Source organism: Mizuhopecten yessoensis, unplaced genomic scaffold, assembly GCF_002113885.1.
Source record: "Mizuhopecten yessoensis strain PY_sf001 unplaced genomic scaffold, ASM211388v2 scaffold739, whole genome shotgun sequence".
NCBI lineage: Eukaryota > Metazoa > Mollusca > Bivalvia > Pectinida > Pectinidae > Mizuhopecten > Mizuhopecten yessoensis.
In genome coordinates this window covers 461,569-477,126 of record NW_018403697.1, presented here as the reverse complement: position 1 = coordinate 477,126, position 15,558 = coordinate 461,569, and the positions used below count along the sequence as shown (strand labels likewise).

Genomic DNA, 15,558 nt, shown 5'->3' with positions numbered 1-15,558 from the left:
AAGAAATCAAACATTTCATTGTCCAGTGACTATCAATGACCATCAATCGTCTTCTAAAGTCACATGGAATGGTCAAGCAATTCAGACCTTGCGGCCAAAATCTTGGATTACATGTTAAAACTAATTTGTTTGGATAGGTTTGATATCAATTTCACGATAATTTCAACCTGGAATATCGAATATCCTTAAATTACAATGAAGCGCTTCCCATATCCTTAATCACAACAGACCGCGGCTGTGGTTGTATCATGACTGGACAGGACTTAAGAGTGGACAATGGTCAAGGAGCTGATCACAATTCTTAAAGTGAGACAAACAAAAACGGAACATTTTTTGATGAGCAATGTCAGGTATATGTCCTGGTATTGTTCATTGAATGGTCAAGGTATTGTTCCTCCGATGATCAGCATTGTCCACTCCGCGGTCAGCCCTCAGTGATTGACCATGTCCCCACTTGACATAGGAGACCCACTGAGTCACTCAGACACCGGTATTTCACAGTCTGTAGAAGGTGAGGATATGGTCATCTAGTCCGCACAATAGATTGTTTTTAATACCTGTTTGTCCTCCTCGCGGGCCAATGGTCAATTCTCTGACAGTTGAACAAATACATGACATGTTATTAAGCTAAAATATCAACATTATGAAATTGACGCTGCTCTTCAAAAATCTGTTTCTATTAAACTAATTGACACTTTCCCAACCGAAAAATCAACATTTGGAAAGTGAACCTTCTGTTTAAAAACTTGTCTCCATTAATTCAAACGAACCACTCGGCTGCATTGGTCTTAATTCCTACATTCAAGCCAATTGATATGTATATGTATGTTAAAAGGTTACACGAAAATGTTGATTTCGCGACTTTGTTCTCTAAACTTGAAGGGATTTGAATCGACCTGACTCATCTTCAGACTCCTTGTTTAATCAGCTGGCCCAACAACAAAGATTTATAAATTGTCATTTATATCATGTTTAATGGAATGTCAAATATTTGAGTTTTTATGTGAAAGTAAGTGAAAATGACAACCTACAGTCATCCCTATGATCAAAGGCCTTCGCAGGGATAACTAAATTTATTACTGGAACAGAAATCAATGCTTTATGGCTATACCCGCTCCGTGATGGAATTTAATGGCCGGAATGAACGAATATGTGTTAAGCTTATCAAAGCATGATATCTCAATCGCGAAAAAAAAAATATAGAGAAAATTTTCTTTAACAATTACGGACAATATATTCACTGTGTTGTAAGGTAATATAAAAAACAAAAACAATATGATCATGACGATGAGAAATTCTGCACTTTTTTTTAAACAAGAGATATTAAATAGAGGAGAAATGTTTCCTTTTTACCCTTTGGTTTACATGTATGAGTTATAGCTATACAGTTTAATGTTATCCCGACTAATTCTCAACTTGCTGTGACATTGTTTTGGGCCAACAGCTCATGATTAAACAGTTTGTTAAATTAAAACATCAACTGTTAAAAAATAAAGTTGTCAGACCGATTCACTCTGACTTTAACGCATTTTATTCGTAATATAAAATCTTGTCACATCAACAAGTTGTTTTGTACTGTATTAAGGTAATCAGAATTAAGATGATTCGGATATTTCCTTTTTTTATTTTCTCATATTTCTTTTGATCAGGAGAATAAGAATAAGAAAGAAATTAATCAGGATTAGTGATTTTTTTTAATTGGTCCTTAAAACAACAAAACCAAGGTTCAAAGGTCAGTGTTATTACATAAGTAATAATATAGGTCAAGGTCATATAGCATAACCTTTACAGGGTCAAGGTTTACCTAGCTTGTAGTCAATGACACAGAGTCTAGTATAGTTCTAACATCAATGTTACCAGATCAAGATTACCGGTATATGGTTAATATTATAAGGTTATCGATACCTGGCATCATTGCTACAAGGTCAAGGTTACATAGTAGCTATGTTAAAAGGTCAAGGTTACTTAGTATCATTGTTATAAGGTCAAGGTTACAAAGTGTCAAGGTTATAAGGTCAGGGTTACATTGTATCAATGGTATAAGGTGAAACTTATTTATCATTAATGTTATAAGGTCAAGGTAACTTAGTATCAAGTTTTCAAGGTCAGAATAGTATTTTCCTTTCCCATTTGGTGATTATTTCTGGACAAAATCCTTTCTGGTGACATTTAATTTCAATTTGTCTAATTGTATCTAAGTTTGACAAGGAATTCTGATATGATACAGTGCCCGCAGTAGAACTTTTTACAATGAACCCCGGGGCACCTAAGTCAGGGGAACTTAGTCTGTCGGCTGCAAGAATGTGCTATCAACATGACCATACTATTAGAAAGTGTGACAATCAAATACATAGGTTGTATGATTATAATTTTTTTGACCTAGAGGAAAACAAAAGAAAAACGGAAGGCTGTGAGGGTAAATACATTTTTTTCGACTTATTGTCTAATTTTCGCCTATTTATACATGCATAAATAACACGGTCAATCTGCTTTCTGTGTTTATATTTGATGAAGACTTAATCGACGCTTTGTTTGTCATGCACATCTGAGAGATTGGGTTGAAAATAATGATTAATTAATACGACTGATCGCAGCTGGTGGCATTCTGTCTGTCGATGATGTCACAAGCCATTCTCCCGTAATATCATCTGTCATTGGCCGATTATCGTAAATGACGCACAATAAAAAAGAAGATGTTATTTGGTGTGAGGCTGTATGTTAATAGGTATTAGCCGTCCCTGATTGGGGTCGACCATCATTGATTGTAGTCATTAGAATTCCTATACACCGAGCCACTCATTAAATAGTCTGGTCTCTGACAATACGGAATTAAGCCCGACTTTTTCAACTGCTGACGCTTTTCCGTGTACAGTCAAACTTTCTCATTCTGACCACCTTTATAAAAGGACAACCTGTGGTAAGAAACCACTTTTCTGTCCTCGACTTGGTTAAAACTGGAACAAGGCAGTTAAGAACCACCAATCAGTCCATAAAGTAGATAATTATTTTTTGTCATTGTCTCGGTTATAACCAGAACAAAGTTGTCAAGAACCATTGGTTAATAAATTAATTTACTCATTCACCCCTGAAGAAACATTTCAACTCTTCCAATTCAAAGGTTGGAATAGTTCATTATGAAACTTTAGGGGTTAATGAGTTAAGAGCTTTATTTTTCTATTGAAGACCTGGTTATAACCAAAACAAGGAAGCTAAGAACCACAAATCAATCAACCAGAGACTAGCTTTCTGTTGTAGACGTGGTTATAGCCAGAACAAACATGTTAAGAACCATCAATGAGTCGGTCAGAGAATGCTGTTAATGTTCCTCGTCATAGAAGTTCCATTGTAAACAAATATTGTCTGTCTTCAGAAACCATGTTTTGACTGAGGATGGACTCTTAACGCAGGTGTAACTGTAGTGCAAACTGTTTTTGTACTTTAATTCAACACAACTTAAACGAAAGTTTGCAGAAATCCAAATATTAATGGGGCCGTGGTGGCCAAGTGGTTAAGGCGTCTGACAATTTCTGCCAACACTCAGCCCTCCACCACTTGGACGCAGGTTTGAAGGCCTACGTGTGGCAGTCATAAAGTACTGGCCGTAGTTCGGTGTTTTTTCTCCAGGAATTCCGGCTTTCCTCCACCACCAAAGCCTTGCACATCCTTAAATGACCATAGCTGTTAATAGGGTGTTAACACATACAAACCAACAACAAAAAATCCAAATATTACATCAGCTTCACTTAAGACTTTGCTTGTCTTAAGCTTTCATATACTAAATTAAATTCTCTTAAATATACTTTTGGATTCTAGCATCATGTCCTGTAGGTTGTAAGGAATTAACATGATTAAACTAATTTGCCCAGCAATAAGCCCATGCCTGGTAACAAGCCCACCGAAATATATTACAATTCAGAAGAAATGCNACACACACACACACACACACACACCCCCACACACACACACACACACACACACACAGATATGTTTGTCCCCTGGGCTAACTGCAGGGTGTAAAGGATTTACATTACTAACAGAAATCAATGCAAGATTTTTAACTTGATTTCAGATAAAGAAACTGAATATGTTAGTGTATCTGAATAAGTTGTAGAGCAAACATGTTTCAAAATAAGAAATTTGTTAAAATTTAAGAATGAGATTTTTTTGGGAGGTATATGCTTTGGAATTTCATTGAAATCTATTTTCTGTTTGCACACAAGCGGATGACATTGTTTTATCTCTATTTACAGTGAGGGAGGACAATGTCCTGTTGTGGTTTTGTTGACATTTTATTAAGATGGCCTTTCCGGGTTTTTTTTCTCCGAAACAGAATTTGTACCAAATAATGACAGCATCTATGTTCATATTAGTCTAGAATTAACAGTCATTAGGGCTTCCTGTAATTACAGAATTAATTATGCAAATGAGATAAACACCAATTAAGTGTTGCTATATATCCTGCGTGCATTAATTGATTAACTAAACATTTGGTGATTCATCCCATCTAATATGTATATATACCAAACATGCAGACATTTTTATCTATTGTTTTTACGGAGTTTAGGACATTTTCAGGTAGGATGTTAAACATGTATATTATATATTTATCTAGAGTAAGGTAATACATCAGATGTATCCTGTCTCATATATTTGACCTTAAATTACAAGGAAAGGACATTTCTGTAAAGAAAGTAACTTTCAGATATATTTTATGCCTACTGCGTGAAGCATGCCATACTTGACCAGTGCTGACTACGACCACTTACAGTAGATACATTTTAGGTATTTGTGGATGAGTCCACAGTATTAATGACCTAATGGCCAGTGATGGACAAATTGATATTGTTGGCTGGTGATGGTCAAGTCTGGGATGAGCTTTATCTAATATGGCTATAATTCGGCCAAACTGACCTGGAGTTGGTTTAATATTAGGATTAATTTGTTAATGACACATCATAATACTGGGATATGCACCTTCATGCCATAAGAGTTCCACTTCTAGGAACCTGCCAAGTATCTGTGAGGAATGTCAACTTTGTAGTTAATTAAAAGAAGACAAGTCTGAAAAAAAACCCAAGGCTGGGCCATGGTGACATCCGAATAAGACCTTTCAGGTCGAATTGGAATATCTTTATATGATATTTTAAAAAGTTTTATTAGCTTGAAAAAACAAGGTGAGGGTGCTTTTTGGGAACCCATTGTTGTTTTCATTCGGTCAAAATTCAGGGGGGGATTTTTTTGCTTCCTCTTGTGATAGGGAAACATGATTCTTTGTTTCCCTAAGATTAATCATGTTTCATGAAGGGAAACAAAGCATCATGTTTCACTATCCCTATTGTAGTCTTATGTATAGAAAAAAAGTGGATCACCCATTGGGGTCTTATGTCCAGGAAATATGGGGACAATGTTTAATATTGTCACCTATTGGAGTCTTATGCACAGAAACATCGGGGTCGTCCTTTAATTTTTGTATGAAACTTTCGGTCACATTTAATTTCTTCATCCATTTTGGTATATATAAATGTCCAGAAAACATTAGATCACTGTTTTAGTTTTGCTAGTTGGAGTCTAATTATGTCCAGGGAAAGGGAGGGTCATTGTTTAACTTCCTCATCTACTGGACACTGATTCTGTGTCATTTATATTGAGCTTCAGGCCAGAAAGCAATTGTCTTTCAGCATTAAACCCGAATGGGAATCTTGATTCCACTGCAAAATGAGCTACTCAGGTGGTTAACCATTCCATTCTATGGTAGAGCCAAATTAGAAGCTGAAAAACTGAATTGTGTACCTCCCAAAAGATGGAATTTTGTATATAATATCCTTGGAAACAGTGAACTGTTTGACAATATATACTTTGCTTTTATAAATTAGTCAGTTTAAGGCAATACATTTTTAAAAATCCAGGAATGTGTAAAATGTCAATTCCTTATGCTCAGACGACTGACTAGAAAATGCATTTGAACCCTTCGTGCAAATCTTGTGCCTTATGATAATGGGGGTTTTCAAGCTGAAAGACCTACAGCAGACAAATATCATTGTGCTGCAAGATATGACATATTTTTAGGCTTTGTTTGGTGCGTGTGGCATAAATTCAATCTTTTTTGTGAGATGATAGCTGTATTTCTTACAAAGAAATGATCATCCTGGACATCAGAAACGTACGTGTGTTTTCACTCATTTCTATATCAAATCTTGACAATGATCGGTTCAGTTGAAAATCAGAAGGAAATCGCTTGTCGATATTACGATTTCTAAGATGGGGACAGGTGAATCCCATTTAGGAATACGGTTCACCGCACAGGGCATATACAACAGTTTGGCAGGTATCTCCGCTGAAAAGGAAATAAGCTTAAAAACAGCTGTCATTTCTCTGCGGTAAAGAATAAAAGATGAAAAAAAAAAGGCTGGAAAGAAAATCACCCGCAACTTTTAGTTAAAAGCACAGCTCTTAATTCCCACAATCGATAATCTGCAGTTGGCTGACTCGCAATCAGATCACAGAAATGATAGCTATATAGCTATAACACTACTGCAGAAGGCAGATTTTCATTGGTGGATCTTGTGAATGATCGGTTCGAAATGATGGGAAGTGTCTCCAACAATTGTTGCCTTTTTCGGGTAATGATGTTAAGTGGGCGTGGCGATAATGACAAGAGAAAGTCTTGTATTGTGTGGTGTGACAATGGCGGCCCTTACGGTCTCAATTGTACCCAGTGTCGGCTGTCAGGGCGTTCATGGTGACAGTGACGTTGTTTATGCCTGTTCTATTTGCATTAAAACACTCAGAATCACTCTTGATATTTCCTTGCTACACAGTGTACGTCAATTGAAGAAAATTATAACAGCATTTGGTCACTCTCTTTATTTTGCAATTTTGCAAAGTGAGTTTTTAAATTTAAAAATGTAACTGTCTTATTTCATCAGAAAAATCTTGAAATAGAAGGAAAATCCTAATTCACTTTAAATCTCAAGGCACCCTTCAAATGGACAACCATGCAAGCTCTTAATTTCGATGATTATATCAGAAATAGAATTATTCTGTTTCAATGCAGTAAACAATTGAGGAATAAAGTTTTGGACTTCATTTTTAGACTTTATTTCAACCAGTCAAATAAATTAGAGCTGCTTCATGATGGAGTTTTTAATAGATCTTGATTTTCGAAGCTTGACACATGAAAGCTGTTTCTATTTTTCCTGTTTCCAAACTGTCACAGTTTATGGGGACATTTGTTCAATGATAGAGTATTCACCGAATATTTCCTATTTCAGATTGTTGATGAAGAACACAACGTGAAGGGATGGATTGACGCTAGTGAACCCGGAACTGGAAACTGGATGAAGTACATACGAAGTACGGAGGATTGTGAATCTCGTAATCTCATGGCCATACAAATCGACAAACAGGTAAGACTATCATACGAATACTCACACCAGTGAAGCCATTTTGTTGTGGAAAATGTTTTATGAAAAATTTCTAATGGTTCATTACAGGAAAGTTCACTCATTCACCCCCTGAAATTTCATAATGAACTATTCCAACCTTTGTATTGGAAGGGTTCAAATATGTCTTTAGGGGTAAATGAGTTATATTTTCTTAATCATACCCATTAAAATCAAAATTTAGACGATACAAACTTTATAAAAATTATATTTTACAATAATTATGAACCAAGTTTTATCAACATTATATTTATCACTCTTGTTGGCCCGGATGACAGCAAGCAAAGGGTCTTAATGTGGGAGGAAACTAGAGTACCTGGAGAAAACCCACAAACTCCAGCAGTTGACCCAATACTTTTTCACATCTGATCTGGTAGTAGACCCTGACCATCTTGGTTAAAGGCAAGTGTGCTATCTACTGCATAACCTGATCACCAAATTGAAAGATATAAGTGCCCAAATGAAAAAACCCCACAGTGTTGCAGTTTAAGTTTGAATCAGAGGTAAAGCTCATATTTTAGTCCAACAATTAGGGGCTTTTTTTCAAGTTATTATTCATGGAAACAGTTGATATCCCACCCCTATAACTCAACCATATTTACTTAACAAAGCATCCCCGAGACCAAACAGACAGAGCCTGATATAAGGACAGTATTTACAATATTAATTTTAATGTGTCTAGGTAGGCGATACAAGAACTTTGGGCCTCTTGTTATATCTGTCACACAATTTATTTGGTCAACTTTGTTCAATTTTCTTTTTACTGTACATGCCTATAGACAGTGGTAAAATCCTACTTTATCCTCTTTGAATTAGTGTGGTATCCACGCATAGAAACCTCATGGTCCGCTGTGAAAACCTTTTACCCTGTCAAGATAAAACTTTGAATTGTATCAAAAATAAAATCATAATTTCAAATATGTACCTTATGTACACTTCGTATTTTAATTTGCCACTTCAAAAAACATTGAAATAAAAAAAAGAATGTAATATTTTATGGTTGTTCAGCAGAAATCAAAGAATGTGTTCCACATATTGAACCCTGATATATCACAGTGATCTTGTTTCTCAGACAAGTTCAAGTGATAATAAATTTATGTCATTAAAATAATGGTTTGTTTGTTCCTCGTATTTCCAGTCTATCTATCTAATACTGCAAATAACAATTTATGGGTTGAAGATTATTATGCAATATTTTCCTGCTCTAGAGCGGGAGGGGGAGAGATTTGATGGATAGACATAAAGACTGCATTCCTCTGTCTCCTTATGACAATTAAATCATCATTTTTAACTCATCCACCCCTGAAATTTCATAATGAACTATTCCAATCTTTGAATTGGAAATATGTCTTCAGGGGTGAATGAGTTGAGGAAAACCTTGTATCCTTGATGGGTACACTAAATCAAAATGTTGGTCAATCTGATCAAGAGCCCTTGAGTCAAGAAATGTTTAGCACTACCGTAAATAAATTGGACTAAGAAATATTCAATCATTTTACTACAAATGTTAACAAATTTGTGAAGGGGTGTGGTAAAATGCCTACCAGACAGTTTACTATTAAGGTAATAATTCAATATTGCTAAAAAAGTCAGCCACATGGTCAAAGCTAACAAGTACCTGGTCTCATGGTTTATATTCCAAAAAAGACAAATGGAATAATATTATTTCTAACAAAGAACTCTAAGAGGCAATTTAAAAGCATGATGATGACATTTTCAAGACAAAAAATTGAAGCGTGTGAAAATCTTCTCAAAAGACAAACAACTACAGCTTCCAGCCGGCCCTCCTGTTGCAATCATAAAAACGAAATGAACATGTGGCATAAATTACTTTACAGAAAGTTGGGGATGCTGGAAAAATGTCATCTCTCACTTCATGGGGTAAATCTGAAACATGACAACCAAGGTCCCAGTGACCAGGGCAGCTTGGGATAACTGAAAGGATCCTTAGAGTCATCGCCAGCCTGTACCCGTATTGTTAGCTTTAAACCCCTCACCAAAAATTCCATCCTCAAAATCTGTTTAGAAATTTAAACATTTAAATTTTCGAGGCTAAAGCAGTCAACACGTTTAAATTTATCGGCAGTTAAAAAAATATTTTTTTAGGAGTACTAGAGTTTTTCCTTGATTCTTCATTCTGTGAAAGCTGACCAAGTCGGATGTATGGCGTTCTTGTGGAAAGATCCTTATCAATGCTCCAGAAAACCAATGACTGTGAGGATGATTGTATAAAAGGAAGTCTGAGACTTTCTGTGTAGGATCCCACTTGAGAAGGACAGCTTTATAAGACTTTAAGAATGTTTTTTTGTGTTTTCGAGAGTTTCATGTTTTCCACTTCGACCAAGCTTTAAGTATCTTACTGTGACATCTGGTTAAGACTCTCCTAGGTGTTACATACTAAACATTTCGGGATTCATTCAAGCTTTATTTAAGTTATGGTTATATTTTGTGTCTTTAAAATCATTGAGGTTCTTTAGACAAACAGCTTGGCTGATGGATTCTGAGAAGTTTTTAAGGGGCATATTTGTGTTCAGCCTGTCAACTTCAGTTCCATTTCATTCAACTTTAAAACCATGTTTAATGTAATTGGTACTAAGTACTGTTTTCCAAAATTACAGATTTGTTCACGACAGAGCCATTTTCCTAAAAGTACAGTGACATTAACTTAGCAAGTGCATCCCTCCACTACACTTAAAAGGATCCCGACCTACTACAAGCGAAACACTAGAGAATTACACTGTATTTTTTCGTACATATTGTAATTAACTTTCCCCATAATTTTGTTTTCTATAAACATAGCACGATTGGACCAGGGTACTGATATCACTAGCTCAGTTGGTTGGTCAACAGTATAATGATCAGAGGAAATATGTCATGTCAAAATCAAAGGCTCACAGTACTAAGCTATTTGATTGGTTCCAGATATCAAAAACTGACCAATCACAATGCAGATCGATAGACAGTGGTACATGTGCTTTGACCAGATTATCAAAGAGCTAATCCTGGGTCGAAGCTGTTCAATCTTACTGTTCGGCTGCAGCATGATTCAATTTTACTTTTAATTAATATAACGTTATTTCTTTTACAACAATTATGAAACAAGTCATTTCAGCTTATTTTAATCACTCTCAGTACCAGAGAAAATCCACATGGTCGGGCAGGTGACCCCATACCTTTTAACATCCAATTGTGGAATCAAACCCTGGCCGTCTTGGTGAAAGACGAGTGTGTTATGTCCACTGCACCACCTGACCGCCCTTGACTATAAATACCTTTTATCAAAGCATCACTCTTGGATCACAGTTACGCGGCCTAGTCAGCAAGCATCTTATATACATAGACTTATCTTCTGTCTTTTACAAAAAAAGGAAAGGTACTTTTTGACAGAAAATATATTGAATATTTTATAAATCAAGATCATTTTATAGATTTTTTGTACAAGAACAACATACTTTTAAATGTAAGCAGGATAATATTTATCTGAAAGAAAATATGTGTGACATAAAATTACTTTAAACTGTCTAGAGAGGAATTTATTGAAGTTCATGTTGCATCTGCTTAATATGCCCTTTAACTTTGATTAATTATCGATAACTTTGACATGAGATGCCAAATATTTATACAAAAAACAATTAAAGATATGAGCATGACCAATAACCATCTTTTCTGTTAGATGTGATCGGGCAATGTTTTCATATTATTAAAGCACATACTCTTCATTTCGGGTATTTACTGGTATTTCGGCACTCCTCTGGTCCTTTCATGTCCCGCAATGGCTCTCAGACATAACCTTTATTGATGACAATAGCTAATTGAAGAGTCAGAGACAGATGGGTCTCTTTGCATTGTTTTATTGGAAGTGGTCATCACGAAGAATCAAAAGCCCTGGACACTTGTGATCACACGTGCCCAACTGCTTGCTCAAGTGTCCTCAAATATTATCCCCTCGGAGATAAACGGCCAGATTGTCCCGTCTAGAATCATTGGACAGATTATGTTTGAGAGCCAGAGATTAAATGTGATACTGACAAAGACAAGAGATATAGCCATTTTGTCTTAGAGACATTCGGATCAATGAAGGGAAGGTTAATTAATTCTTACAAACACTGACATGTTTGGTCTGGTAACCTAACGGTTTGATTTTTATTTCTATATCTGTAAACTGTTACTTGTACCAGTATATAAACATAAGATAGTTGTCCGTTGTAGAAAATGTTCTCAATGTAGAGGCGTGTCCCCAATTTATATCAGACATACCATATTTGAACATTATAGACAGGTGGACATTATGCACATATTTGAACATTATGCACAGGTGTGGCAGTGTAAAAACATTCAAAGTCCTTTTGATGGTGGAAAGAGGTGAAAGCGCTAGGGAAGTCGAAGAAACTTTTGTCTTTTATTTTTTATAAAGTATATATACATATATATATGTGTCCATTATAGACAGATGGTCTCTTTATAAAGGGTTGATGTATAAGTACATAATTGTCCAGTTTAGACAGGTGTTCTCTATATTTCTCTATTATGAACAGATAGTCTTTATGCACAAGTTTGTTACCATTATATATACCGTACATATTTGTCTATTTACATAATATTTTTGTTCATTTTAGACAGGTTTTCTCTTTTTAGAGGTTTGGTATATTTTTCTACTAAAGACAGGTGGTCTCTATGTAAAGGTCAAAATCCCTGGACATAAGGTACATATTAATCCATTGTAGACAGGCATTCTCTTAACAGAGGTTTGGTACATATTTATCCATTATGGACAGGTTTGCTCAATGGAAATATGTGGTACATAAAGTAATATGTATCCATTATAGACAGGATTTTCATTGCAGAGGTTTCTTTACAACTGTACATATTTGTCTATTATAGACAAGTGTTCTCTTAACAGAGGTTTGGTACATATTTGTCCATTATTATATGTAAGACAGGTTTGCTCAATGGAAAGATGTGGTATATAAAGAAAATATTTATCTATTATAGACAGGGTTTTCATTGTAGAGGTTTGTTATATACTGTACATATTTGTATATTATAGACAGTGTTCTCTTTGTAGAGATTTGTTATATACTGTACATATTTGTCTTTTATAGACATGTGTTCTCTTTGTAGAGGTTTGTTATATACTGTACATATTTGTATATTATAGACAGTGTTCTCTTTGTAGAGGTTTGTTATATACTGTACTTATTTGTCTATTATAGACAGGGGTTTTCATTGTAGAGGTTTGTTATATACTGCACATATTAGTCATTATAGACAGGGTTTTCATTGTAGAGGTTTGTTATATACTGCACATATTAGTCATTATAGACAGGGTTTTCATTGTAGAGGTTTGTTATATACTGTACATATTAGTCCATTGTAGACAGGTGTTTTCTCTATACATGTGTGGTACTTGTATAAATGTTATAGTTAGGTAAATATGAACTAAAGTAATGTTACTATCAGTCATGCATTTCTGGAGAGCTTCAATATTTGATTTTTCTTCAATTACAGTTTCAAAAAGAATTGTCATAGATATTATTTTAACATTGCAATCACAAATTTCTTGTTAGAAAGCAGATGCATGTTTTTTTTCTTGTGTGGTAAAAGACACTGGTTTGTTGTATAATTTCCCTTAAAAAATATGGTTATATGGTCAATAATGTTATAAATAAGATTTGACAGACAGGTCTTATGTGACAGAATATGGTGTTTAATTGAAAGGCTGTACTCTAGAGTGGCCCTAGTGTTGATGAGTGTTCAGAAGGGGACTTGATCAGGTGATTAGGGGTCGGAGGTCAGATGTCAGACTCAGGATAGGGATCTGATCCCAGCCCCTAATCATGAAGTGGGCGAAGAACAATAGGGGTCCTTGACATGACATAACCATGAATTGTCTCCCTCCAATGGAAGCTTACCAACTGGAAACTTAAGTGACAAGGTCCCGAAATCTCCACTTGTCACCCTCAAAAACATGAAATATGGGTTAACCCCTTAAAAAAAATACTCTCCTCACTTCTCAGTCTTAAATCAAAGTAGAAACATTTTTAAATTTTAATTAGAATTTTGATTTTATCTTAATCAAATTATTTAAAAGAGTGATTATATTGTACATTGATTTTAATATTACATACACTTCTGAGTACATGTAAAATCAATTTTCTCCCAGGGTATTTGGTTTCCTTTCATTCTACTTAGGACCCTCTGCATCAGAAAGAGTGATTTTAATATAAGTTGAAATAACTTGTTTCATACTTGTAGTAAATAAATAAAACTTATATTTAAAATCAATTAATATTTAAATATTATGTGAATAAGTTCAAGTTAAATTTCTATTAATTATCTTAAACTGAATATGTTGTATATTATGTAATTCATTATTATATTCTATTAATATTTAATTAATTTTTATTTAACATGTTTATACAAATATATATATAAATATGTACTGTTATAAATCAACTATTAAAATATTTATACAATATTTAAAAGTGTTACATGAAATTTTGTCAATATTGACTAAATTATCCTTTGTTTAATATACATGTTTGCTCTGTTTAATTTTGTCCCCAAAAAATATTGTTTTTAAATTAGTGAACTGTTTTAATCTCTGTTAGTATTAGTGACAATCTTTTCCCCTGATCCCTGATGTAGATTTAACAGGTGTCATCCAAAGAAAAAATAGTTACTGATTGAAAAACTGACACAGGGTATGTATTTAAATGTCTTATTTTCTTCGGAATTATCTACAGTTTTGGTCATCATGTGATTTTACAATCAGTGCCATCCCACTAATTGTTTTCAGTGGAGATTAATTGGATTTGACATCCATGAAAAGTGTTATAGCTTGGGTATTCAGTATATAACATCTCCTGAAAACAGTTAGGATATATTGATTTTCACCGGGAGTGGATTACCAGAAACTGTTAAGATTTTTGTCAGTGTGTCACCAGTATGTAGCTATTAGCTGAAAACAAGTACAATTAGAGGTCTTATTTGTACATGTCAGAGACACAGTCTTAAAAATAAACAAACAGAGGAAACATTGGTGTAATACCCTATTGTAAATAGAAAAAAAAGCCGGTAGCCTACTATAAACAAATCAACAGTAGTTCTTTGTGCCGATGACATTTTTGTGAAAGCGCTAGGATTACTGTTACACGGCAAATCCAATACTGCTGTGGGCGGGGCTTAGGCAAGTGGTTCGGGTATCTGCTTACTGATTGGCTGTTGTTATCAATAGGGAGGCGGAGTCTAAATGTCAGTGCGTGGGTGATTGACAAGTCAGCTAGAAAAGGAAAATAGATCATAGCTAAGTGAAACTAGCCAAGTTCATCATTGATTGGAGAGTCAAACTTGGGCAGGCATTTTTTAGTTGATAACTATCTTACCGTTTTTAAAACTATGTTCATTATTTCTGGGTGAACAATTAAACACGACGTTTTTGGAGGTGTATTCTTTCGTGTGGAACTGACTGACAGATAGGAGAGGGACATATACCTCGTGAGCCACAGAGACAGTGACATACGCTATTGGAGTCGGTATTAGGGGATGATTATCTAAACCGTACTTCACTTTTAAACACAGGTGTACTACAGGACAGTGAGAACTGTTCAGTCCTCTGAGGAAATGTTACTGTATACGAGTGATGCTTTGTACCCGGAGAAGGACATTGACCACCATACTTCTCTGGCCGCCTTCCACGCCAAACTTGACCAAGGTAGGCAATTTTAAATCAGTTTCACCATTTTTCAATATTTTATTTATTGATGTTATAGCTATGAAAAATAACAAGCATAACTTTCCAAGTTTCAAGTGTGCTTATTCAGTTGTAGTTTTCTTTTGAAATTTTTTTTCTCTCATTAAAATCTTGCTATTATAATAGCAGATTTTATGGGGAAAAAGGATGGAAACCCAAATTAGAAGGTCAGTTTTATTACAAAAGTTCTTAAAAATTTAATTTTATTCTTTGATTAAACTGTTCAAATCGTATTTTCATATTGAAGTGTTCAATATTATGATAAATATTTACTATTTATTATCTTTTTTTGCAAAAAAAAGACAAGGTGCATGTAATGTTACAATTAGTTTGTACTTCTTAATTAACCATAAAATAGGATTA

General features: G+C 34.7%; 1 protein-coding gene across 1 annotated transcript in view; it reads left to right on the top strand.

The window, feature by feature from the left end:
* LOC110452387 (PR domain zinc finger protein 16-like) overlaps positions 1 to 15,558 on the top strand; it is a 138,730-nt gene that overhangs the window by 108,668 nt on the left and 14,504 nt on the right. Inside the window, exons 3-4 of the mRNA XM_021500887.1 lie at positions 7,272 to 7,406; positions 15,024 to 15,156. Coding sequence (XP_021356562.1) covers positions 7,272 to 7,406; positions 15,024 to 15,156 — 268 coding nt within the window. The remainder of the gene's footprint in view (positions 1 to 7,271; positions 7,407 to 15,023; positions 15,157 to 15,558) is intronic.